The sequence below is a fragment of the Fusarium pseudograminearum genome, chromosome 1, assembly GCF_000303195.2.
Source record: "Fusarium pseudograminearum CS3096 chromosome 1, whole genome shotgun sequence".
Lineage (NCBI taxonomy): Eukaryota > Fungi > Ascomycota > Sordariomycetes > Hypocreales > Nectriaceae > Fusarium > Fusarium pseudograminearum.
This window is the reverse complement of record NC_031951.1, coordinates 2,900,818-2,924,654: the sequence shown is the minus strand read 5'-3', so window position 1 is coordinate 2,924,654 and position 23,837 is coordinate 2,900,818. Positions and strand designations below refer to the sequence as shown.

The window sequence follows — 23,837 nt, the reverse complement described above, 5'->3', positions numbered from 1 at the left end:
CATGGCATTGAGAAAAAGTGCCTTGGTGCCACTCGGCTGTCTACAAGAGAAACTGAAGCTTTCATGAACTCCCTTTTCCAACGAGACAACGAGTATGATATGCATGCCCTATAGACGCAGACCTCCAACTTCCCCTCGCCGGCAAAAATGATAAGCAAGAGATCAGGGAAGACGCGCAAAGAGATCCCCTCGATGACGACTATGATAACGGGCAAGGACTACCTGTGTAATGAGGATATTCCAGGTGATGATGATGACGAGGCAGAGTCTACTCCGTACCAAGCACCAGAAAAGCAGCCAAAGCCCGGCACATTCGATCCGACCCAGCGTTCGCCAAAGAATGGCTGGAAACGACACTGCCAGGCGCAGCATCCAGCGACATCTTCACCGACAGAGTCAAAACAATCATCTCTATCATTGATAACGTCCAATTTGAAACATCTCAAGAGAAGATCCTTGTTGTTTCTTGCTCAGTTATGTTCCGACGTCATCAATGAGACCATAACACGAAGGCGCAGTACAAACGAAGAATTCAACTGCCGTGCTGAACGTTATGATGGCACTGCCGCTGCAGACGAGAGACGACACATTGTGCAGAACTTCAACAGGACTAGTTATGGCCCAACAGTCCTCCTACTCAGTGCCCACACTGGTGGGACAGGTCTTAATCTGACTGGTCCTTCTCGTGTTATCTTGTGCGAGCCATAGTGGGTGCCAGGACAAGAAGATCAAGTTGTTGGCTTTGCTAAGGGGTACCTCAGCTTCATGTGTTTTTAGCTAGTGTTAAAGTGATGCTATCTTTAAAGATGCTAATGAAAGCTTGACCGAGGATTTCATAAAACAAAACTTAGCTATAGAAATAATATCTAGTGAGTGCTCACCGTTCTAGATAAACAGTTGCAGTTCTGCATGTACCGAGCCACTTCAAGGTCACAGAAGACTTGACTCTACTTGTCTAAGAGATAAAACAATTTAGTTACTTTATGATAGATCAGACCCGTTCTTAGACTATTTATGTTCTATTATAAACCTTGTCTAAATCTTAGGTAGACCTACTCTACTCCATAGAAGGAAGGTAGTAAATAATGCAGGTGTGTCTTATATTGCATAAGCGATGAGTGTTGTCCCAATTTAGCTATTCGCTGCAGGTTGACTATGTGCTTAACAGACTTGGAACAACGTGATATTCATGTCATTATAGTCAAGGCATAATAGAACTACGAGAGAAGCTTAGCCATTGAGTTGTCCGCAGGTCATCTGTGAGTGCTTCTTATATTGATGAGGTGCCTAGTCCTGGGATTGAGTAGCAGCAGAAGCACTATTACGTAGGTACTAGTCAGAGCAACAACGTCGTACCTATTATGAACTCTGCCAATGATCAACGCAAATTCAAGACGTAGAGCACCTATTTAGAAAATGGAAAGCATTCATGTCAAACCATGGTCCACAACGAGAAGGGCATTTTTTACTCCATGGCAAACATCACAAAACAAGACAAAAGTTGAGTAGGTAAAATAGCATCATTCCTTTTCTGCAATCTACCATATCTATGCTTAAATTCACAGGCCGTTGTCCACCCCTTGTAAACTCTGGCCAACGAGTTAACAATCATCTTGGACCCTTTTTTGTTTTCCATCGGCTCTCATTTTAGTAGTCATAGCCGCCCACGTCCGAGAGCGGCATACCCATGAAACATGCAGAACTTTTCATATGCCTTGGTCATCTCCCTTGTCCAATTACCGTTAATGACAAAAGGAAATTCCACCCAGGCCGGTCGTAAACCCCATCGCCCCTCGCGAGGCATCTAGGGTGCTTGGTTCTTAAAGCTCCAATATCAGTACTCCGGGATATCTACACCACTGCAATCTCAAACAGTGTTGTGCATTTATCGGGAGGACATGGCCTTGGTGACAAGACGCTTGAGGGCAAGCTCCTGCTTCTTGAGGTCCTCAGCGGTGCTCTCGGAGATCTCAAGAGTAGCCATGGCGTCGGAGATGGTGCTCTCGATCTTCTCCTTCTGGTTACGCTTAAGCTTAAGGGAAAGAGTGGGGTCGGAGACGATCTCCTCAACACGGCCAATGTAGGACTCGAGCTGCTGCTTAGCCTCGAACTTCTTCTGGAAAGCATCATCGTTGCTCTTGAACTGCTCAGCCTCGTTGACCATCTTCTCGATCTCGTCGGTGGTGAGCTTTCCGACGGAGTTGGAGATGGTGATGTTGGCACTGCGACCAGAGGTCTTCTCAGTAGCGGTGACCTTGAGGATACCGTTGACATCGACCTCGAAGACACACTCGAGAACGGCCTCACCGGCGCGCATGGGGGGGATAGGAGCAAGAGTGAATTCACCCAAGCTGGTGTTGTCCTCACAGTTGGTTCGCTCACCCTGGTAGACGGGGAACTGAACGGTCTGCTGGTTGTCGGCAACAGTGGTGAAGGTTCGCTTCTTGAGGGTGGGGCAGGTGGTACCACGGGGAACGACGGAGGCGAAGATGTTGCCCTCCATGGCGACACCGAGAGACAGAGGAACGACATCGAGGAGGAGGAGGTCGGCAGTCTCAGCAGAGGTGGCCTTTCCGGAGAGGATACCGGCCTGGACGGCGGCACCGTAGGCAACAGCCTCATCGGGGTTGATGCTCTTCTCGAGCTTCTTGCCGTCGAAGAACTCGGACAGAAGCTTCTGGATCTTGGGGATACGGGTGGAACCACCGACAAGGACGATCTCGTCAACGGCCTTCTTCTCGATAGCAGCGTCCTTGAGGACCTGGGCAACGGGCTCGATGGTGCCAGAGAAAGCTTTGGCGTTCAAGTCCTCGAAACGGGCACGGGTGATGGACATAGTGAAGTCCTCACCGTCGAAGAGAGAGTCAATCTCAATGGTGGCCTGGGCACCGCTGGAGAGAGTACGCTTGGCACGCTCACAGGCAGTTCGGAGACGTCGGAGGGCGCGAGGATCGCCAGACAGGTCCTTCTGTAGTGCAGTGTTAGCTTTGTTGATATCGTTCCTGGGCAATATGGCCCTTTGTTCGCTTGTAATTACCTTGGTCTTGCGGCCGAACTCCTTCTTGCAGTGTTCGAGGAGATTCGTGTCAAAATCTTGGCCCCCGAGGTGTGTACTTTAATGTTTGAATTAGCATCCTGTGTTGCTCTTATGTCTGTAGATGAGATAGTTGACTTACTCTCCGGCAGTAGCCTTAACAGTGAAAACACCACCCTGGATGTTGAGGAGGGAGACATCGAAAGTACCACCACCGAGATCGTAGATAAGAACGTTACGCTCCTTCTCGGACTTACCAGCACCAAGACCGTAGGCAATGGCGGCAGCGGTGGGCTCGTTGATGATACGGAGGACGTTGAGGCCGGCAATGGAACCGGCGTCCTTAGTGGCCTGACGCTGGTTGTCGTTGAAGTAGGCAGGAACGGTGATGACGGCCTTCTCGACCTTCTTGCCGAGCTTGGTCTCGGCAATCTCCTTCATCTATTTGAAGGGGTTAATAAGAAAGTCGCTAGTGCGGGGGCGGGGCGGAAAAGCCCGCTCGCCAAAAAAAGAATTTGTGTGCGTACCTTGGTAAGAACCATGGAGGAGATCTCCTGGGCAGAGAACTGCTTGTTCTCACCGAGGTACTCGACCTCGATCTTGGGGCTGCCGTTGTCATCGACAATCTTGAAGGGCCAAGACTCGATGTCCTTCTTGACGGTAGGGTCATCGAAACGACGACCAATCAGACGCCTAATAAAAATCTCAGTCAGAAGCTGCTTATGAAGAGTCGGGGAGAGAGAGCAAAACTCACTTGGCATCGAAGACAGTGTTGCGGGGGTTCATGGCAGCATTGTTCTTGGCAGCCTCACCGATCAGACGCTCCTTCTCGGTGAAGGAAACGAAAGAAGGGGTGGTGAAAGAACCCTGCTCGTTGGCGATGATCTCGACATTGGTACCCTCGTAGGTAGCAACGCAGGAGTAGGTGGTACCTGAGGGAGGGTGATGTTAGCGGGGTTGCTTCGAGTTTCGTACATGTGTTTGATGGGTAAAAAGAGAGAGATAGAGAGAGAGTTGTGTTGCTTTTTCGAAATGATTCTGTTGGTTCTTGGTGTCCTCGTTTCTGAGGGCATCATGAAGCAAGAGTGAAGGCCTGATGGCGTACACGGCGAAACATGTCAAAAAGACGACGGCAACTGGAAGAAATGTCGTGATGATATCGAGAGTAAAGAGACTTACCCAGATCAATGCCGATGGCACCGTCGTAAACTTCGTCCGCCATTTTGTCTTGTCTGAAAGGTTTGTGGTGGGAAAGGGAAGAGAGGATGAAGAGGAGAGAAGGAAGAACGTGGGGTTTCAAGAAAGGAAATTCTCCCACATCGATTTTGAGCGGGCGTTAAAAGAATAATAAATTTTGGAGGGACCTGTGAACTTTTTCTGCGGGGCGGGGCAGTGGTCGGTAGGGATCCCCTCCTCTAAACCTATAACGGTAAGGTTTCTCGCCTGAGTTTTTTTCATGCTCCATCTGATTTTTTTTTCAACGAACATTTTCCCTGGGCTACTGGACACTGGGCAACCAGATACATACATTGTCGCACTTTAAAATGAGGTGCTTTAAAATGGGACGAGGCAATTTTAGGCTGGAGATGTGATTGTTACGGGTATAGGATGTTATTGATCGAATGGTTGACACTCTCTTCTTTTTCTTCTCTCTCCCTATCATTGGACGTCATTTACTGATACATCATGATTTTGTGTGGGCAAAACACAATGCACACACTGTGACCTCAAGGCTCAAGAGGGAAAAAGAGATTTTCCCCCATCGCCTCAGCAAATCATTACCCAGCATCTGCACAAAGTGGCAAGGATTTAGCCGCCTCTAGAAGCAGAATTTGTTCCGAAGCCCGCATGCCTGAGGAAGACATGTATGGATGTTTGCTGCAGTCCAGCCCAACCTACCTTCAGTCAGTCGGAAAAGTTGGCCGCTAGAAGCCTAAGAGACGAAATTATTGAATAATCAGCTTATGCTATTTAGACCTGACTCTTAGACTGTTTATTTTTGTATCCTAAAGTTCAGAGACTAGCTTTTCTGTTACCTTCTAGCCTACGTCGTAGCTGCAATTCTCCGCGCACCTAATCTTTGACGGCAATCCCGATATCAACATTTCTTGCCGCTTTCGGAACTGCCTTGTCCAACATGCAGACTTTTGTCCGATAGTGATACTGTATGTGTACTTACTCGTTTGCAACCACCATGTCCACGGCAAGTGAGTTTCTGACTCGCTGTCTGATGAATGACGGCTTTTGATGGCCTCTAGAAACTCATAGATGATTGTTCGTAGAATCTACTCTGCGTTTGATCCGGTTCCGAATGACTTTTAATTTCACTGACTAGTGAGCACCAACGTCATGTTGGAGAGTGCTGTGATACCTCGGCCATCAAACCCGGCCGATAGACTTGACACTACCAGATATCAGTCGATGACCCCAGTTTGATAGGTTGATATAACAAGCTTATAATTGGTATTCACAAACTACTATCGCGGCCCACTTCGTCATGCCCCCTTCAGGGTATCAGAAAAATTGGCCGAAGCATAAGGGACGAAATTAATAGATCAGCTTATGCTACTTAGATCACATCTTTTAGGCTATTTATTTTTGTACTCTAAGACTTAGGAGGCTAGCTTTTCTACTACTCACTAAACTTTCACTTATACTTGGGCTCCAACCCAAGAACCGCAGTCTCGGCAGCTACTGTATCGGTAATTGTTTCCTTCAGTGACAGCGCTTTGGATTCCCATCCTAGATACTTTCTCGCCCTCTCAGCCTCACTTCTCGAATTAGTCCCTCAGGCTACAGCTGCCTTGTATCCTGCATTAATCATGTCCTCCATCGAGACAGACTTGGTCTTAGCCTCAGGGATGTATCCTTGATGATGAACTTCCTCAGCGATCCACTATACGAGATCATCCCACTGGTGTTCTCCTGTGGTGACAAAGTAGTAGCCCTTTTTACCCCAGGTTTCCGAGTCGTTTTCTTCCTTGGATGAGGCCTGTGATGCTTCCACAGCCTTTGCGAGGAGCGCTGCGAGATCCTCAACATGGACATTGTCCCATTTTGCCTTGCCAGCCCCGATTATTGGGGTGTAGCCGAGGTCGACAGTTGCTCTGACTATCTCTGTAATCGCGAAGCTCTGCTTGTGAACCAAACCTCTGCCTGCTCCGTAAATTACGGGAGGAGATACCATGAGATATTTGACGGCCTCCGAGTCGATGCTCTGAATAATTGTTTCAACATCTTTGTGGGTTGCTTCGTCGGACAAGTTCAGGATACGGTCAATGTCCTTGATATCGCCGTAGCTCTGCCCGAGAAGAGGTGGTTCTCCGTAGCGATTGTGCCTGATGTCATACCAAGTAAGGATACCTGCACCTGAGAGATGAACGTAATATCCTGGGCGTTCGGCTGTATGGGTAGAGGCCAGGCCTTTTGTGATGGCTTTGGCAGCCTCGGGTGCGTCCGCAGAGTTAGCCGTGTCTGTAATTGATGTAAGCTGCCATATCCAGTGCCTACTAGTTAGATGGAATATTGTACATACGGACGACAACATCAGCTTCAGAAGCCGCCTTCTCAATAACGTCAACACTGTCAAGATCGCCGTACACGAATTTGACGTTGGGGAACTTTTCGGCAATAACTTTGGCACGATCTTGGTTTCGAACGTAGAGTGTGTAGTCGTAATCTGGGTGAGTCTCATGCAACATGGCGAACGTAGTGCCACCAACGTAGCCTGTGAATAAATGTAAGATTAGGCATAATCAGTTATCATAGCTAATTCGTTCATACCAGTAACTCCAGTGCTACAATTTAATTCAGTTCTTATTCCAAGCAGAGGAAATCGGCGCGATGTGGGAGTTTCACTTACAGGAAGATTTTGGGCGCCATAGCAAAGTGTGAGTGTGGATTTGTTTACTTGATTGTACTAGAGTTGGAATTTATGTGAGCTTGTGCAAACTGCTTGTTAGCTATAAGAGGAAACCTTTTTATAACCATTTTCCCTCAAGCAATCTGTCTTCCCTCCAGAGTCTGGTGTTTCTAAGCAAGGAAACGAATACATGATCAATATGTTTCCACCCAATCATGTTAAATTGATTAAGGAAATTGCAGCCGACGGAAATTCCTGACATACATAAGAGAAATGAGCAAGCATTGCAACGGAAATGAATAAGCTGACCTCATAGTTCTGTCTTGTTGATGCTCTAGCCAATGAGTTGGGCGTGAGATTCCGATTTGGGAGGGACGGTTGACGTGCGATCAACATCGGCCAAATACGCATTCACCAGGAATCTATCACAGCACTGTGTTGACTAACTCAAAGGAAAATTAAATTATTCAAGCCATCCCATTCACAGAATGTTCGATTTAATATGTCAAGGTAGATCTGAGAAACTCATTGACCTAGCTGCTGGATAAATAGATGTCCGTTTGTCACATGCTTACCCTATGCCTCAAAATCCACCTACTGATAGTGAAGGTTATCAAGACAACCAAGCAAGTTTATCATGCTTCCATTGAGTTTGAGCCACTTACAGCCCATCAAATGAGACAACTCATACTGCAACTCTAGCTCGACCTGCGTCACAACCACTAAGCGGGGTACACGATAACCTCCCCTGTAGTTTCCCACATAGACGAGGTCAAACATCTAAACAAAGCAAACACGACCAATTGAATCATCAAACAACGACCAGGTGAAGCTGAAGTGGGTTCATGTACGGCACTTACCTGGAAACCAAGTCTTTGCCCTCACTTTATAAACTCTTTCGTCCCCGAGTTGCTCTGAACTGATTCTCTCCTTTTTCATCTTCACATTTATCTCTATACATCGCCAATTATCTGAACACAACGCCAAAATGCCCGATAACTATGAAACTAAAGGCTCCGGTACCAACAGCCAGGTGTGTTTTGACTCTGGTCACTTATCTTCATGCCACCCGGTACTAACAAAAACTCAGGGAAACCACTACTGCGCCCGTGACTACGGTTCAAGCGCCTCCAACTCAAACTCATACCACTACTCCAACACGTAAGCCAGGTTGATTCTGGAAAGGCTTTTACCAGTAGCTCACCTTATCTAGGGACGGCTCTTACTACTACTCTAACCCCAATGGAAGCACCTACCACAATGATGGGCAGGGTAGCTCAACCTACACAGCACCCAGCGGTGACTCTTACTCATCCAGCTCTGGAAAGAAGTAAGCGTAGTGACTGGCTAATTGCCCGTGACTTATAAGGGATGATGAGATGCAGATACTGATGCAAAGATATGGGATAGTACGAGAATTTGGCGCTGGCAAGTCTATTGGCTCTAGAACAACTGAAGTTCACATTTCGGATGGAAGGGTCGCGTCTAAAGACATGAGACAAGCATCAAGAGTGTACTTCTGCTACCCAGAACAATTGATATACTGCCTGAGCTGGGTTGCTTCAATCAGAAGCCAAGCATGCTAATTATAAACGTTGAATGAGTATATGTCCTTGCTCCATATATTACTCAAGTCCGATTCGAATGAACCGTCGAGATCAAATTTGCCTCTGTCTAGAGATAACTAGGAAGTCTGGACCTAATTGCCTCAGGTCAATCACTAGTCTTTAAATATGCCGACTCATCCGTAATAAACGCTCCTCGAACCAGGTTTGACATGGACAAAAGTTCAAGATTTAGGACAGGTATTTATGGTACTTTTAGTATCAATAGAAGTCAAATTAATAGGCCAGCAGTTGAACAATCGTTTCTACTGCAACCTGACTGGCACTGCGTCACTTCGGGCAGACGATCACGATATCCCTAGAATATAAAGCAATATTGGGATCAACGTCATTAAGATCCATACAAGATGAGGAAGAGCCTCAGCGATGAATTCACCTGTGGTTTTAGGAACTACAATAGTATTTTACCGCCAACTGTCCGTCGCATCCCACTTCCCAGGAATGAGTTCTAAGGATTCTCTCTGATACCTAATATATATGATTGAGCACGTTCTCAGGCTTCCAAAAAATATCCGCCAATGAGAGTATATGTAGACTAGTAGTTGTAACATATGTGTTGAATTCAAATTAGTGCAGTATGTATTGTATGAAACTCTTAGGTCTTTGCATGTATTAGAGTGCCCATTTGCCATGCCATACAATATGTAGTATCACACAACACCTCATTCCTTCACAGTTCATCTCACAAATGAATGTCGGTCCATCCCAAAAAGGGCATAAAATTACATCTACGTATCCCAAGCCAGTGTCAAGACGGAGATATTTACAAAAGAAGATACTCATCATGCCGCAGGCCGATATAACACACGACACGTCATGTACGGACCGCATGGAAGCGGAAGGACAAGTCAACGGCAATTAGTCCAAGCAATATGCCAAAATGCGAACTGTCACGATGGATACCAACATTAGAAGAGTTGCACTGTATTTACGGGCCGGAGACTTTTTTCCTGAGTCGTGCGGGTGTTACCATGTCACGACGGATTCGGGCAAGACAAAGTTGACGGGACTATTATTTGTACCATGTTCAACTAACGGATACAACAGTCAGGAATAGCAATATGGAAAGAGCGATCATGGGTTTTTGATTGGTAATTGAGCGATTTATCAATTCAAGGTTGGGGACTCCTTGTAAGTGGGTGGTTCAATGTTGACAGGCACTCTACTTGATCAGAATGGGTTAGTTTGTATTATAAGATCGGTGTCGGAAATAACGTATGGCATCTCTCTTCCCAAAGGTCTCAGGGTATGTAACATAAAAAAATAAAATAAAAGGGTTGAGTGAATAACCATCCCAAGGTAGCACTTAGCCAAGTCTAGGTTAACTTGTTTTAGGCAAGTCATGTAAAAGCAAGTCAACTTAAACTATTCACAATTTTGAGGCCCATCCTGGTAACAGCAGCAATAGGGTCACATGATGCGTAACGTCTGCAAGTAAATATGTCACCCACTTGTTTCGCAACTCCACCAACAGCAACAGTAACAGGGCTCAGAGCCAGGGGTAGCCCAGCCAGCCAGCCAGCCTCAGCTACGAGAAGACAGAAAGGAAGACGCCATCATTGTGTGTGGCAGAAAACAAAAAAGAGGATCAACGGAAATAGTGATGTAGTATTTTAACCCACACCGACTTGATGAACCGATGATTCATATTCAATTCAAGTTAGTCAATCGGCACTAGCTTAGACAAAGAGGGTACGTGCGATATTGGGCGCTTAAACTAAACGACATGACAGGCTTGTCGAGATTCAGCCAGATTCAGCTTCAGCTCCAGCTTCAACTCTGCCTTGGCTTGCTGTGTTTTTCTTTTCCTTCCTTTGACAGTCCGGCAGCAAAAGAAACAAAAGAGGAGCGTTTCCCATTGGAGCTGTTCCAGTAGTAGGTCTCTGATGCAAGACCTGAGCATAGCGCAGTGCGACGTATAGGTAGTACTAGCAGCAGCTGCATACACCCATGACAAACTTGACTTACACGGAGCATCTATTATGGCTCCTGCTGAGGCTGTGGTTTCTTGACTAGCAGTCATAGGTATTCTCAAACATCCACGAGGCGTTTTCTTCTTATAATTAATCCACATTGAGGCTGTAAGAACAAAGTAGATGAAACATTTCCCTCTTTGTTGGATCGTCGCCGTGTTGGCTGTGGCTTTCGATAGGGCCATCCTTATGGCCGTCATGGTGAACCGTCGTGGCGTAGCGTGGCGTAGGCGGTCGCAGATAGGGCCACAAGGTTGAGTGGGGGCTATCTAACTCAACTTAATCCAACTTCAAGCCAAGGATTGAGTCGAACCAAGGTCCAGATCAGACCTTTGCAAGGGCAGTGGAACATTCAATATAGTACGAGCAATTATAATGACAACATCAACAACAACATTGAGAGGCCATTCATTTGTCCACCAAGTAAAAAAAAAAAGGTTAACAGAGTAAGCGAGACGACCCCAGTCCCTTGAAATCTCGCCTATCCACAGCGACATGGGATCCCCGTCTCTTACTATATACACCCCTCACAACCACACTCCTCCTTGCAATGCTTATTCAACAAAGACATCTCTAGATATCTAGCAACCTTGAGAGGTATGGACGACTGACTCAAGGGGTAGGATGGAATAAGATATAATAAAATAAAATGCAATTGAAACTATCAATGAGAGTAGATAGATAAATGTAGAAGAAACATAAATGGTAAACATCCCAGAAAGAAACTCTGCTCCACCTAAGAAATTCGGAAATGACTGACTGTATCATCCTCTCTCGTCTGTGCTGTTCTGGGAGTTCAAGTTTGTTGCCAAACAACTCCAGGGATACAACGGTCCATCTAGGGATTCAAGCAAACTATGAGTTAAGAAAGACATAGGAAACCTCCATCAACGACATGTTTCTGCCCCGTCTCGACTTTTCCACTCATAATTTCTCCCCTTTTCTTCGAGGGTAGCGTGGATCGCTGTTAATAGACACGGATTAGCTAATTGTTACCAGAGGCTCATTGCAAAAAGGAAACTCAAATACCAACCTACTAAGAGGCCCGAGGAGGGTTACGGCACTCAGGACGGTTGCAGTATCCTTCCCATCTCGTGGTGCCCTGGTCGGTGATGTTGGCCATGCATCGGCAAGTAGTGCCGGGCTGCTGAGTATAGTCAACGTGACTACAGCCGCACGAACTCCAGATCTGAGTAGTCCTCCACTGGCACATGTTTGCTGAAAGTTTCAAGTGTAAAAAAAAGTGTGTAAGATGCGTTGAGACGACTGTCAATGTACTGAAGCAAGGAATTGCCTTGACGCTTCAATATATATAAAGACCGTTTGCTTTTGTGCGAGGATAGTCTTGGGTTGACAACCGAAGTTACTCTCAGTAAACGTCAGATATTTCACAGCCGTGATCCGAAAAGTTTGTGAGAGTATTTGGTTGCACAAGTGCCGACGGGTGTGGCTTTGTGTATCTTGTGGGTAAAATAGACTGGCTGCCGTGGTAGACTAGGTCAGGTTCGACACCAGGAAAGTGTTGAGATTGAAGCTGAGAGGCTTGAGTGGAGGGAATCTGAATAGATGGTTCAAGTGATGACAGTGAATTGCTGCTGAGTCTGTGTTGGAATCTGAGTCTGAGTGTGAGCTGTGATGATTGAAACAAAACCAGATGTCCTTGGCCTTTATATAGCTGGTAAAACTGTCCCGAGGATTTGGTAACGACTATGATAGAGCAAGGCAGTTTGCTGTCCATGACACTATGTGATGTGCGCAGGTGTCTTGGAGATCCCACAATGTCAAAGTCGAAATAACCCTCACAATGATGGCAAGGAAAATCGATTGTTGGTCCTGTTCGCACTTGCTCGGTGTTGAAGACCAGGAGCTGGGTTGCTTAGATAGGTAGGATGGTTGGTTGACTACCTAGTCAGTTGGTCCTGGGCCGGCCAGGGGGTGAGGCTTGGAAGAGGGGTGTGCGTTGGTGCTGTTAGGCACTCGCTCCTCTTTCTTCTCGGCCCTTGCTCTCACGTCGGGTCCCCGCAAACAAACTGCAAAAACCAGACGAAGGGGTTTCTGGAAAATGAGACAATCAACTTGTTCAAGTGAATTATCACTTCCGAGCTCCAAATCAGGTAGCAGTTTGGTTTGTGTGCCGCAACACCACGCTCTGTTGGCGGGCTGGTCCAAGGGTCAACTTACGTCAAGGTACATCAGTCCACAAAGGGGCTTTAAACAAGACCAACCATATTGGAGCTTGCTTGCTCGAGCTCTAGCAACTTTCTCTCGCTGTAATTTCTCTCCCAGCGTGACTGGTAAAGGAGAGTGTGTATTCGCCGTTGTCCTGATCTCTGAGATCAAGAATCTCCACTAAATTACTGGAGCCAATCGAGGCAGAATTGATGTGAGCTCAGGTTTGGCATATTTTGTCTCGAGCAGAGGAACAAGAGATGTCTCGTCTTTACTCGTCGGATTTTTCCTTGTAGCCCGAGGTGTGCGAGCCTTGCTCGGTTCAATGGGGCGCTCTGTATGATGGGGCATCGTGCATCCACACTTCACGAATATTCTTTTGCATTGAGGGGTGACCACCATCATGCGTCTTTCAATTTGTACTCAACGTTGTGGCCGCATCCAGACCGGCCAGCTGCCTCGATCTCTTTATGTGACCGTGGCCATCAGCTTGTTTTGCTCAAGACTGACTACCGTTCATGAGCGTAATGGCTGCATCATATGGCAGCTGGGAGTAGCTATTATGTGATGCTGCCGGAGACTGTACATCGTGCTTTGAACTCGGTGCTCAGTTTTTGCTTATCATCTTGAAGGTCGAGGCGTGGGTCCTCAGTAGCTGATGCCGAGAGCATGCCTGTAGCCGCAATCGAAACCATGCGGCAAAGATCTTAAGCTCCCTTGCTAGTACACGGACTGAACATCATGAACGCCAAAACTCGCTCTAGGTCCCACCAGAGTTGCTATATGTCCAACGTCTGAGCTCAAGAGCAGTTGAAAGGAATTTGCCGAACTTCTCCTTTTTTTGCAGCTGCCACATGGGCGTGACAAGTGTGTTCTCCTGCCCACCCTCTTCTCGATGCCTCTCCCGCTGTCGAATCCCGTCCAATTCATTCAACCGATAACAACGGCGTGTGCTGTGTGGTTTGTGTCATGACGCCACAGAACTTGCCCTACTGATTAATGAATGCGGACCCTCAGATCTCCATACCCTGCTAGGGCCATCATAAGGAGGCATGATACTTGTCCTAATCTAGTACAAAAAGGGCATGTATGGTAAGAGGAGTACTTTAGTAAAGTTATATGGCGAAATATGACAAGAGGCCCAACTTTGGGCCCATGTTGAATAGCTGGCAAAAGACCGGATGACCCTGGTGGAGGGACGAGTATTGCTTACGGGTTACTCTCAGAACCCGAAATGGTCACCCCAAAGCTTGTCTCACGGAACATCTTGGGGAAAATTTCTTCCTGAAAGTGTCTGTTGGTAGGGTTTCTGTCATCATCCCTTGTCCCTTGGCTAAGCTAAGACGCGAGAGGCGTTAGACGCCTTGTGGAGCCAGCGGATGTTGCACATGATCCGCGAGGAAGACGGTTAATCCCCTTGTAGATTAGATAGTCCACAGAATGTAGGGTCGTTCTGGGGTTGAAAGAGTCCAAGGATAAGGGACTATCCCTGTTCGAGTGCGAACAAAGAAAGCGTGCAGAATTGGCGTCAGCCTCTCGGCTTTGGCCATCTCTCAACACCATTGGGGGTTAATCTTGTAATGTTACAATGTTACCAACCCATGTGAGCAAAAATCCGCGCGTGTAGTGATAAAACCCTTTTTTGCCGAGATTGGCATAGCGGGTGAAACTAACGCGTTTGCTCTTTTGTGCCGTTCATTTCATCAAGACGACGCTCGGAAGGTTTCCACGCGGGTAGGCGGGCCAGCTCATGCGCGCGGGCCGCTGAAGGCACACCAACAAGTGCGTGAACGTGAGTAGAAGCGTATATCTTCTGTTCCTGATACTAGAAGTATCTGCAGCGATCATCAAGTGAAGCGCGAATCCACACAACCAACTGCATATCTAGTAGTGTTGTACTCGTACCGACTCCATATAAACAGGCATGATTCCTGATTCTGGTCCATGTCTCTTTGCTCTCTACCCCACAAATGGCATTATCTGCACCTTGCTCTTGACTATTAGACAGTACATGCGGAAACGAATGATATGTAGTCAGGATAGCTTCATACAATTCCGCGTTGCTGCATGACTCGATGCACGACGACCGAGGTTTGTCACACATGGTTGTGCTCAGCCATACCGTTTTTGATATTGACAAGTGTGACGGAGCTGTACTCTCTGCGTTGTACTATCCCGCTCTGCTCTATGCTGTGCTGTGCCATATCATGCCATATCCAGGCAATAGTCTACTTTGTATGCTTGTTTGTCCATTCTGGGTCTTGGGATCATCATAGAAAAGCTGCGGGGTGTGTGACTTGACTTTGCGTCGAGGTACCTAGGTATGATGGATGCCGAGACGGGACATTATCGACATGATAGGACACGATAAAGACGACCTCATTAAACCTGTTGGTTAAGTGGAAAAATCATAACTGCCGTCGTAGGCTGATTTGATCAACTGAAAAGCCGTGTACCTTGCAGTTGCCCAACACCTTCCCACGGTACTTACTTTGCAGTGGCTGATTTATCCAATCCTTCCATCGGACCTGCTAAAGCAGGTCCGATGGCTTCAACTCGATCAGTTCTTTCCTACTACAAAGAACTGCTTTGCTGTGATTGGGTCGAGCCTAGTCATGGCAGGTGCAACCCCTGTCAAGAGGCGCTTGGAGGTTGTTGCTTTGCGTGAAACCTTGTTGAGATTCATACAGTGTAGTCAGCCTGATGCCCCACGCTCATCACAGTGCTAATGAGAACGATACCCCTGTTTCGCATTCTGGGTGGACAGCTATGATCCCTGCAGCTTCCTGCAGCTCAGGTTGGGTGTGATGGCGCGCGGCTGTACCTGACCTGTCTTCACATCAATCAGTCCAAGGCAACGCGCCTCATCCATCAACCCACCACAGCAATAGTCCACAACATCGACTTGATATTCTGGCTTCAGGGGCGCTTTTACGACGCGGTTGTTGGTTTGGACTGCCTTCATCCTCGTCCGATCCACTTTGTACGAGATAAACTCCGCTACTACTGCGCCTACGACTCCTTTCGCTTCTGCTTCTGCGTCTGCCTGCGCCTGCGCCTAGGTCTGCGTCTGCGTCTACGCCCCTTCTCCGTTGTTATACTTGACGAACTGAGTCTTTTTGGGCTGCGTTGGGTTGCTTTTCTGCGGCAAATACCTCGTGAACCTTGCGTATCTCCTTAGTACTTTGCTTGCCGGATGAGCTCCCGGAGTCCAGCATCATGTGGACAATACACTAGATCAGCATGCAGCAAACTTCCACCATCACACTCTCCCTAACCCTTGGCAAGTATTGCTCCGAACCTTTCCTAGGGACTAGAGTTGTGATCCCTTCCACGAGTCTGACCGCCTACTTCTCGGTGTTGGGAGCCCCTTGAAGTCTTAGCCGCAAGTGTTGGTTTGGCTTTCACCTACCGCCCTGGGATCTTCTCATCGGAAAGCCTCATGTAGCCTCTCATGCGACCCAACACCTACCACAGCCCCCAGTTCTACTAGAACTCAATGAGAAAGTTCTACAGTCATGTACATGCTATATGTTCGGTCGGCCGCGGCCTGACTTTGGAGTGACGACACACAGCCATAATCATGCACCTGCGTGTCCATCTCTTTCCAGACACAGGTGAAATACCCTGGCACATGGCGTATCAGTCAAGTGATTGATATTGTATTCTGCCTGCATTGCACCTTCCAACTTGGACCTCCTTCGGGTGAGTGTAATACGAGTTGCAAACTTAATTGAGATCATCCAACGGCTCCCCCATCATTCATCCGACAACAGCCCAACAAGTTGCATAGAAAGTGGTCCCAAGAAATGAATCTGAGTCACGACTGAAAGCTCAATCGAGATGGACGGACGCAGAAGGGAGCAGTACAGTTTCGGTAATTCCCAATTTCTCACCCCTCGACTGATATCGAGGCACGAGACGGCACAGACAACACTAGCTTCACTTATACTCATCATTATATGCTCATCACACCTAGCCCTTGTTTTGGTTGTTGGTTCCCTACCTAATACGGAAAAGACATATTTGCCGACGTGCATACACGCACACAGACTCGTCTTGATATTGGCGCAACTGGGGGCCTTTGTCTCCAGAGCATATCAGTCGCTATCAACATGGTCATATGCAGGAAACTTGTATTTTCCCGGTGACATATGAATGCCTGAACTAGTAGACGTAAACCCAAGCTCTTGTTGGTGATCAGAGTGATGGTAGTGCAGCCCTTGATACTTACTTATACACACACCATCAAATTTGCCGAACCGAGTGTTCATGATAGCTTTGACCATTATTGACAACGACACGGCACGGCCCACTGGAAAACATGCAGCCCCTATCAGAAAGCATCCAGGTTCTCCTTGTTCAGTTTCCGCCAACCCTTTCTTCTGGGGCTGAGATATGCTGCCGCAGCAAGCCCACCATGTTGCGCCAGATTCGCTTCTGAAATGGAAGAACAGTTGAGACCGCGCAAGTGCGCGTCTATGATGAGCAAATGGTATTAATTAGGAAACTTAGAAAATGGGTTTCAAGCACCAAGTTACTGGGACAGTCCCAGGGTCCGTAGGGTTTAGCGACAGGTTGTCGTAACGGCGGCGCTTAGAAGTTGCTCTAATTGGCTGACCGACGCGTATTGCTCAGCCCTGGTCGCAACCTAAAGACGACATGGCGTCAAAGGGTTCCCAAAGAGTCTCTGTAAGACAAACAAGGCAATAAAGTATAGACGCGAAAGAAACTGGGATAAACAGTCCCCGCGACGTAGCCATCAGTCGCACAGGACGACGACGGACCACATCATACACTAATTTCACATTCGATATCACATCTGTCAAACCTGGTTCAATCATATGATAGTTTATGCCTGCTACTCCGATTTTATGACAGTTCATGTCTCTCAGCTTGGCAAGGTTCATATGTTCATGTTGCCTTTTATCCCGCAGTGACGTCGAGGTATTGCGGCGATTGTACACACCAGTCTCTCTCCCCACGGTTTTTGGTCGCTGGATGGATATTGTTCTGTTTCTCTCTTTCCATCTAGGCCCATAGATTGAAAATCCGGATTCAATGAGATTTCGTAGAATTTTGTGTCTTGTCTTCTCTTATCTTTGGTAGAGATCTAGGGGCTACCCTAGATATTGACGAGGAGGTGAAATATTCAGTCAAGTAATATGTATGCGGTTATACTCATGAACCTATTTCTGTCTCTTACTTTATCTTATGTTATTAGTTTGCTCAATCCTCGATGATAATGGTATCGTCAATTCATACTGGGAGATCATCGTCTCGTAAGGTTGCTGCATCTTCAAGAGGCCAACGGCTGGCTTTAAGTCTCAGATCCTCATGTTTAACAGAGGATGTTCCAGATTTCTTCATTTTATTTCTACTGAGTATTCGTGAGATCACACGGGGACTGTAACTGGAACTGTGATTAAACCTTGAATGCAATGTGGGAACCCAGCAGAATAAGTTGTTGTATATGGCGAGGTTTCTCAGCAGCAACTGCCACATAGTTCGATGATATATCTGTTATTGCTTCCGGTACTTCACAGGCCAACGATATCTTAATTATTGTGCTCTTGAAAGGATAGGGTAAAGAACAAATAGGCTTGCTAACCCGGAGGCGCTTCTGGGGTACATGAGGTAACTCACAAACCAACACTCGATCTTTTTAGGTGAAGCCCTTGTGTCTTTTGGTGCAAAATATTAGTAGTAGGATCTGCTGCCACACAAAGACTTTGGCCAAAACTTGCAATCAAGCGACAACGCAAGGTGATGGCGGATGTCCCCATTTGATGGCAAACAAACAAGAGTCATCATTCCAGACTGAGAGTAGCTATCTCGGCTTCAAATACTATGGCTGTATCTCAAGACTAGAGTGATGGATTACAAGACTAATTTATCACGGAGAAGCTGCAGGTAGGTCGTCCGGGGCGTATCGTGAGTATTGTGCCCGGCTGGATTATTTCTCTCGACACCGAGTCATGAGAGTACAAGAGAGATGGTACAGCTTTTGGATCCCGACAAATATTTGTCTTCTCGAGATTCTAACTCCCAGATACAGTGTTTGTGCTGCACAGATGTCCGTTTAGTGTAGCTGCTTCTCAAACAACCAGAGAAGTTATCGAGACCGTGAATGCGTTTTATATCCTTGATTCTTGTCTCACAACCATCCTGAACTATCTAGACTTAACTAATATTTCTTTTTATGTGTGTCTCCTTGTGAAGACAAGATTTTGTTGAAAGAGGCGCGTCCATGGCAGCAAAGTTGTTTCACACATCTCGCTCCAAGTGAGCGATAACCCTCAGGCCTTACCTTGAGCATTCAGAAGAGTCGGAACAGTAGATATGTTCTACATAGGACATATTTCTAGCCTGGGAGATGACAAGTTTCTCTCGCATAGCCAGGCGATGCTTGCAGAGTGGGATGCAATTAAGAAGATGGCAAGACAAATGACTCTGCATCAGCTGGATAAGAGCATCTTCAGATTTAGTAAGATTTGGGATATCAATATATATCTTAGAATACCTTAGTAGTTTTGCATATAATCATCAAAATGGCACCTCTTACCTTTTATCTTATCTAATACAAGAGCGCCTGCCTTCAACACTCAGACAGGTTTCTAGAAGCATTACCGAAAGGACCCACTTATATACGATAGCGATGGGAGATGGAGATGCAACCGCCACCTGAGGATTCAACCTGCTCCTTACAACACAACAAGGGTAGCTTCAGATTCCGTCATGGTTCGCAACAGAATCGTTTCAATCTTGGACGAAGCTTGGGAAATTTTAACATGATTATTTAAATGCCGAACAACATCATGCAGCACCTCTTGAAACCGCTCAGCAAATGTACCTATCTCAACACCAAGATCTAATCATCATCATTATCATCTCAGCTTAACTCCGAAATGAACTCATTCACGCTCAACCTCCTCGAATTACCCGTGGATATCCTCAGTCTCATACTTAAACCGCTTGTCACAAGTTCCACGCCTATTCATCTCTGTCCTTGTACTCCGTCGCCCATCAACCCTCTACCTATTCTGCTCTCCCACCCAGCACTATATGCCATCGCCACGCCGCTTTTATACGCAGGAAACCAGTTTTTACTGGACGCAACAGGCCCTCATGCACAGCACATACGCAGGGAGTTGCAGGATGCACCGCCCGGGGCCGACGAGAGACTTCCCGGCCGAGCAACTCTGCTCACAACACCAGGTGCGCTGCGCAGAATCGCGAGGATGGAGCTAAGGATTGACCGTCTGAGAGGGTGGCTCGGATCGGATATTGTGCCGGTGCTGACAGAGTTGGCGGTGCAGGGCAGGATGGACTATCTCACCATATGGGTGCGCACTCCCGCTGAACCGAGAGCAACGGTGTACCTCCACTCTGCGAAGCAAGAGAAGGACATTTACATGTTCTCTCGACCGCCACTAGAAGGTCTACTACGAGTACTGGCAGACCCATACCTTGTATCAGCGCAGCTGTGGGTAGACGCGCAGCATTCAAAGACGTGGTGTCGGTTCCACGCCGGAGGTTGCGGAGCGGAAAGTGGAGATTCGGGTCCGGGAAGGGAACGAGAACGGCGTGTCGAGATTGAGTGGCGAGAAATAATCCGGCTGGTGGATCCGGAGAGGAAGGAGATCACTGTCATTGGAACAGAGAAGAAGTGGTGAATGCCATCCAATACCAGACCAGATCAGATCATGGTCAAATGATGATCAAGCTGATCTCTTTGGTTTTGTGGCACATCTGATAGCAGCTGAGGGTGTGTTCGTACATTGCACGGCTACGTGGCGGCGCTCGTTATGGACGGAGAGAGGCGGCACCCAAGCCGGGATGTGCAGTGGCTTTCTGCAAGCAAAAAGTGTGTGCAACAGTCTGACACTACTTTACAGTCTCTGTCTTTGACACGCAAGATGGAAGAAGCTGAGAGACCAGCATTGGTAGATCAAAGTGAGATGAGCATCTGGTGTGCCGTCTTGGCAATGCTGTCAGACCGAACATCTCGGTGTTGGCCGTCATCTCGCTACAGCTCGAATCTTATTCCACGGTTTCTATGTCTCAATCGCAAGCGGGATACACAGAGGCATTCATCCACCCATTCATTCATTATCCACTGAAACAAGGCTATTCTTGCCTTTCCAAAGCCTTGATATCCCCGAGGTTTGCTTGGCCTGGCGAGTCGGAACCCCGAGCCATCACCGCACAGACGGGAGAAAGACAAGGTCACGCGTGCAACAGAGAGCTCGAGCTCGAGCTTTAAATGAGAAATGACGTCTTTTGGTGTCTCATGATTTGTTTTGGAATTGACTTTTGTCTTCTTTTGAGGTGTGAAGCTGGGAGGTGGCATTCCTTTTCCCCGCAATTAGTCTGGAATCTAGAGTTTCATGGATTGGGCTATCAACCCCCAGAGATGGTGTTTGTGTGATAAGCTGAGCGACGGTTGGTTCATTGGTTGCCCATTGTTTTCAAGATGGTTTCCCACTGTACCATCACTATGAAAGAAGAGAGACGCACATCTCGTCAGGTCTGTGACAGTGTGGCATAACTATAACACAAGCTAACTTAAAGCTGTGGCATGCCTCCGCCCCCATGATCGGCTTATGCTGTGCGCTCTTGACTGTAAACTTGTCTCGCAAAAGGGCAAGGTCTATTCCAATTAGACATGAGACAAGGCAGACAGAAATAACCGGTAATAAAATATCGAAAAAGAAAAACCCATGTCGACATTGTCGTCATGCACGTTCTCGGTCACCTCCCGAAAGTGTTACCCAAGTAGAAATCTGAACCAGAAGCTGATCCCTGGCCAAGAAGACTGACTACCTGGAAGAATTACCAGATATCTGATTGGGTCGTTTGCTTAACAGACGATGTTTTGGGCCGAAGATATAGTCGGCCTGCTCCGGCTATTCATGGCTCGTTTTTTTGCTTCTATGTAATGCGACGCTATCTGGACTATCTTGCATTGGACTGGGCACATGATCGGTCTAGAATTTATGAGATGCCGGTTGATGCCAGAGGATTAAGAGCTTGTGGGTGTGTAGCGTACATGAAACCAACACCATTATGAATTGTACACAGAAACAGTAACCCACTCTCTCTCTCTCACTCTCTCTGCTATCTTTACACCAAATAATAACACCGAAGAGAATAGATGGGCAGTGCCCGTGTTGCCAATACGTCAGGTGATAGGCCAGCCTTGCTTGGAGTAGTCTATACCGCTGTTTTGTACAGCACAACACAGCAACGGCAGGTTATCAGTACCGAGTGAGAAGGGGACACTAGCAATTGATCTTCATCATTGCTTCACTTGCAGATATTCGATCATCGCTCTTTACTTTATCCGGAAAGGACTGGAATTGATGGATTCGCCGCTATCAAGATGTGCTTCCATGTGCCGACTGTAGACTGAGACAGCCAAGCCAAGCTACAGCCCGTGTCCAAATAGACGAGAGTAGAGCAATTATTCTTTGATGATCAAGAGAACAGGACAAAGACAAATAGGCAGGAGAGAAATAGTAGCATTTGAATTTAGCAAGAAATTGCCTGGAAAGTTGGCTTATTCCTAATCCTAGTCTCATTTTCTTCTTCTTCCTGTTCCTTTCAACCGAGAGCGATAGCTGCTGAAGCCCTGCTTTCTTGCTTGCTTGCTCATTCACTCAACCGACCCCCCATGTAGATTTTTTTGGGTGGTTGATGCTGTTGTTTTTATTTTATCCCGTTTCTTGGTAGCGTATTTTTTGCTTTTTCCCAATTGTAATTCTGTGGTATCCTTTGTTTTCCCTTGACGTTGGTGTTGATAAAAAGAAAATTGCAATTTGAATCCTGAGTATAAGAGATGATCGCTGCGCTTTGCCCATAAACAAAAAACATATTCATTCATTTTAATCATTTCACATTTGATTTAGTGAAGAACGACATCGTGGAAGTCATGCTTGTGGTCGTCGGCGTGCTCGCCCCAGTGAACAGGTCCGAGCTTGAGAATGCGGTAGCTGTTGTTGGAGTTGGAGCTGGAGCTGACGCTGGACTCGACTGATGCTCGTCGCTCGGCAGCAGGACGAGTGTGGGAGCGGGCGGCGGGCTTCTGAGGGTATGAAGGAGATGTAGCCGGTGCGAGAGAGAGGAAGGATGACTTGGGAGGAGGAGTGAGAGGGAGGAAGTTTTGAGGAGGAAGGTCAGACATTTTGGTAGAGTTGAGTAGAGTAGAGTCGAGAGTTGTTGTTGTAAGACGAGAGTTGTGATGGTTCTTGCTGTTGGTGTTGATATTGTGTTGAATGAGTTGATAGATAGAGACAAAGAATAGACGAAACCAAGAGGGAAGACGTCCTCTTTATGCTTTCACCATCCTCCCCCCAGATCTCGTCTCTCTTCCTCTCCCATATCTTAGGTCGCTTATACAAAGACACATGCTTCTTGATAGTTAGTTCATACCCACCACCTTAATCGCCCACCCCCCTGGGGTACCCCGGCCCTCCGTACCACCGAATCTACACAAACTTCTAGAGTATCGTCACATTAATGCGAAACTAACACAGGCATGTCCCGCCTGTCCCGCTTCTGCCACTCCTCTCCTCTTCGATCTACAACTTAGTAATAAGCATGTACCACTGTTATCTATGGTTGCTGTCATACCGTTGTCGCGTCTTGGTTACGAATCTTTGCTTGAGACAAAGCTGAGAATCATGCCTTGTGATTCTATGCTATTTTTTGCCACTTTTTTGTTTGATCATCTGAGACTATCAGAAACAGAAACGAAAACAACCCCCCGGAATTAATAATGTCCCTACATAAGGTTCTATTCTTGATGTGACCACCACCGGTTTGTCCATCCGGTTCTATTTAGACCATGATTGGTTGGTTCCCCCCCAAAAGGATGTTTGACAAAATCATAACATATTATCAACAGCCACACTATTTTTTCCCTTTTTCCTTTCCTTTCTTTTTTTTGCCAACTATTAACGATTGCCGCCTCGCGTTTGAGAACCTAGTTATGCCGTGTTTTATACAACCTCCTTCTTACTCGCTCGCTACTGCAACAGACTTGGATCTTTCTGGTACAACTGAGACTGCAGTACGTGGGGGGCGTTTCTTGTAATTCTTCCGCTCAACCACATACGGACCGGTCTTGCATATTTTACCCTGCTCTTTTGTTTTCGTTTATTTTTGTACAT

General features: G+C 47.0%; 8 protein-coding genes across 8 annotated transcripts; 3 read left to right on the top strand and 5 right to left on the bottom strand.

Moving 5' to 3' along the window:
• Window positions 1–147: 147 nt before the first annotated feature.
• Window positions 148–708, top strand: FPSE_12048 (uncharacterized protein; the record flags this gene model as incomplete). The annotated part of the gene is made up of 1 exon (XM_009265165.1): window positions 148–708. One exon carries the CDS (start codon window positions 148–150, stop codon window positions 706–708), a length of 561 nt encoding a protein of 186 aa, XP_009263440.1.
• A 1,177-nt stretch (window positions 709–1,885) lies between these two features.
• Window positions 1,886–4,256, bottom strand: FPSE_12049 (uncharacterized protein; the record flags this gene model as incomplete). The annotated part of the gene is made up of 6 exons (XM_009265166.1): window positions 1,886–2,968; window positions 3,038–3,113; window positions 3,177–3,475; window positions 3,562–3,727; window positions 3,789–3,966; window positions 4,214–4,256. The coding sequence occupies 6 exons, from the start codon at window positions 4,254–4,256 to the stop codon at window positions 1,886–1,888; spliced, it is 1,845 nt and encodes a 614-aa protein (XP_009263441.1).
• A 1,674-nt stretch (window positions 4,257–5,930) lies between these two features.
• On the bottom strand, window positions 5,931–6,916 carry FPSE_12050 (uncharacterized protein; the record flags this gene model as incomplete). The annotated part of the gene is made up of 4 exons (XM_009265167.1): window positions 5,931–6,508; window positions 6,570–6,761; window positions 6,818–6,831; window positions 6,897–6,916. The coding sequence occupies 4 exons, from the start codon at window positions 6,914–6,916 to the stop codon at window positions 5,931–5,933; spliced, it is 804 nt and encodes a 267-aa protein (XP_009263442.1).
• Window positions 6,917–7,884: 968 nt separating this feature from the next.
• FPSE_12051 (uncharacterized protein) lies at window positions 7,885–8,230 on the top strand (the record flags this gene model as incomplete). Its single annotated transcript, XM_009265168.1, has 3 exons — window positions 7,885–7,929; window positions 7,987–8,057; window positions 8,110–8,230. 3 exons carry the CDS (start codon window positions 7,885–7,887, stop codon window positions 8,228–8,230), a joined length of 237 nt encoding a protein of 78 aa, XP_009263443.1.
• Window positions 8,231–11,418: 3,188 nt separating this feature from the next.
• On the bottom strand, window positions 11,419–11,707 carry FPSE_12052 (uncharacterized protein; the record flags this gene model as incomplete). Its single annotated transcript, XM_009265169.1, has 2 exons — window positions 11,419–11,458; window positions 11,532–11,707. The coding sequence occupies 2 exons, from the start codon at window positions 11,705–11,707 to the stop codon at window positions 11,419–11,421; spliced, it is 216 nt and encodes a 71-aa protein (XP_009263444.1).
• Window positions 11,708–17,865: 6,158 nt separating this feature from the next.
• FPSE_12053 (uncharacterized protein) lies at window positions 17,866–18,033 on the bottom strand (the record flags this gene model as incomplete). The annotated part of the gene is made up of 2 exons (XM_009265170.1): window positions 17,866–17,874; window positions 17,929–18,033. The coding sequence occupies 2 exons, from the start codon at window positions 18,031–18,033 to the stop codon at window positions 17,866–17,868; spliced, it is 114 nt and encodes a 37-aa protein (XP_009263445.1).
• A 1,538-nt stretch (window positions 18,034–19,571) lies between these two features.
• Window positions 19,572–20,339, top strand: FPSE_12054 (uncharacterized protein; the record flags this gene model as incomplete). Its single annotated transcript, XM_009265171.1, has 1 exon — window positions 19,572–20,339. One exon carries the CDS (start codon window positions 19,572–19,574, stop codon window positions 20,337–20,339), a length of 768 nt encoding a protein of 255 aa, XP_009263446.1.
• Window positions 20,340–22,570: 2,231 nt separating this feature from the next.
• On the bottom strand, window positions 22,571–22,849 carry FPSE_12055 (uncharacterized protein; the record flags this gene model as incomplete). Its single annotated transcript, XM_009265172.1, has 1 exon — window positions 22,571–22,849. One exon carries the CDS (start codon window positions 22,847–22,849, stop codon window positions 22,571–22,573), a length of 279 nt encoding a protein of 92 aa, XP_009263447.1.
• Window positions 22,850–23,837: the final 988 nt, after the last annotated feature.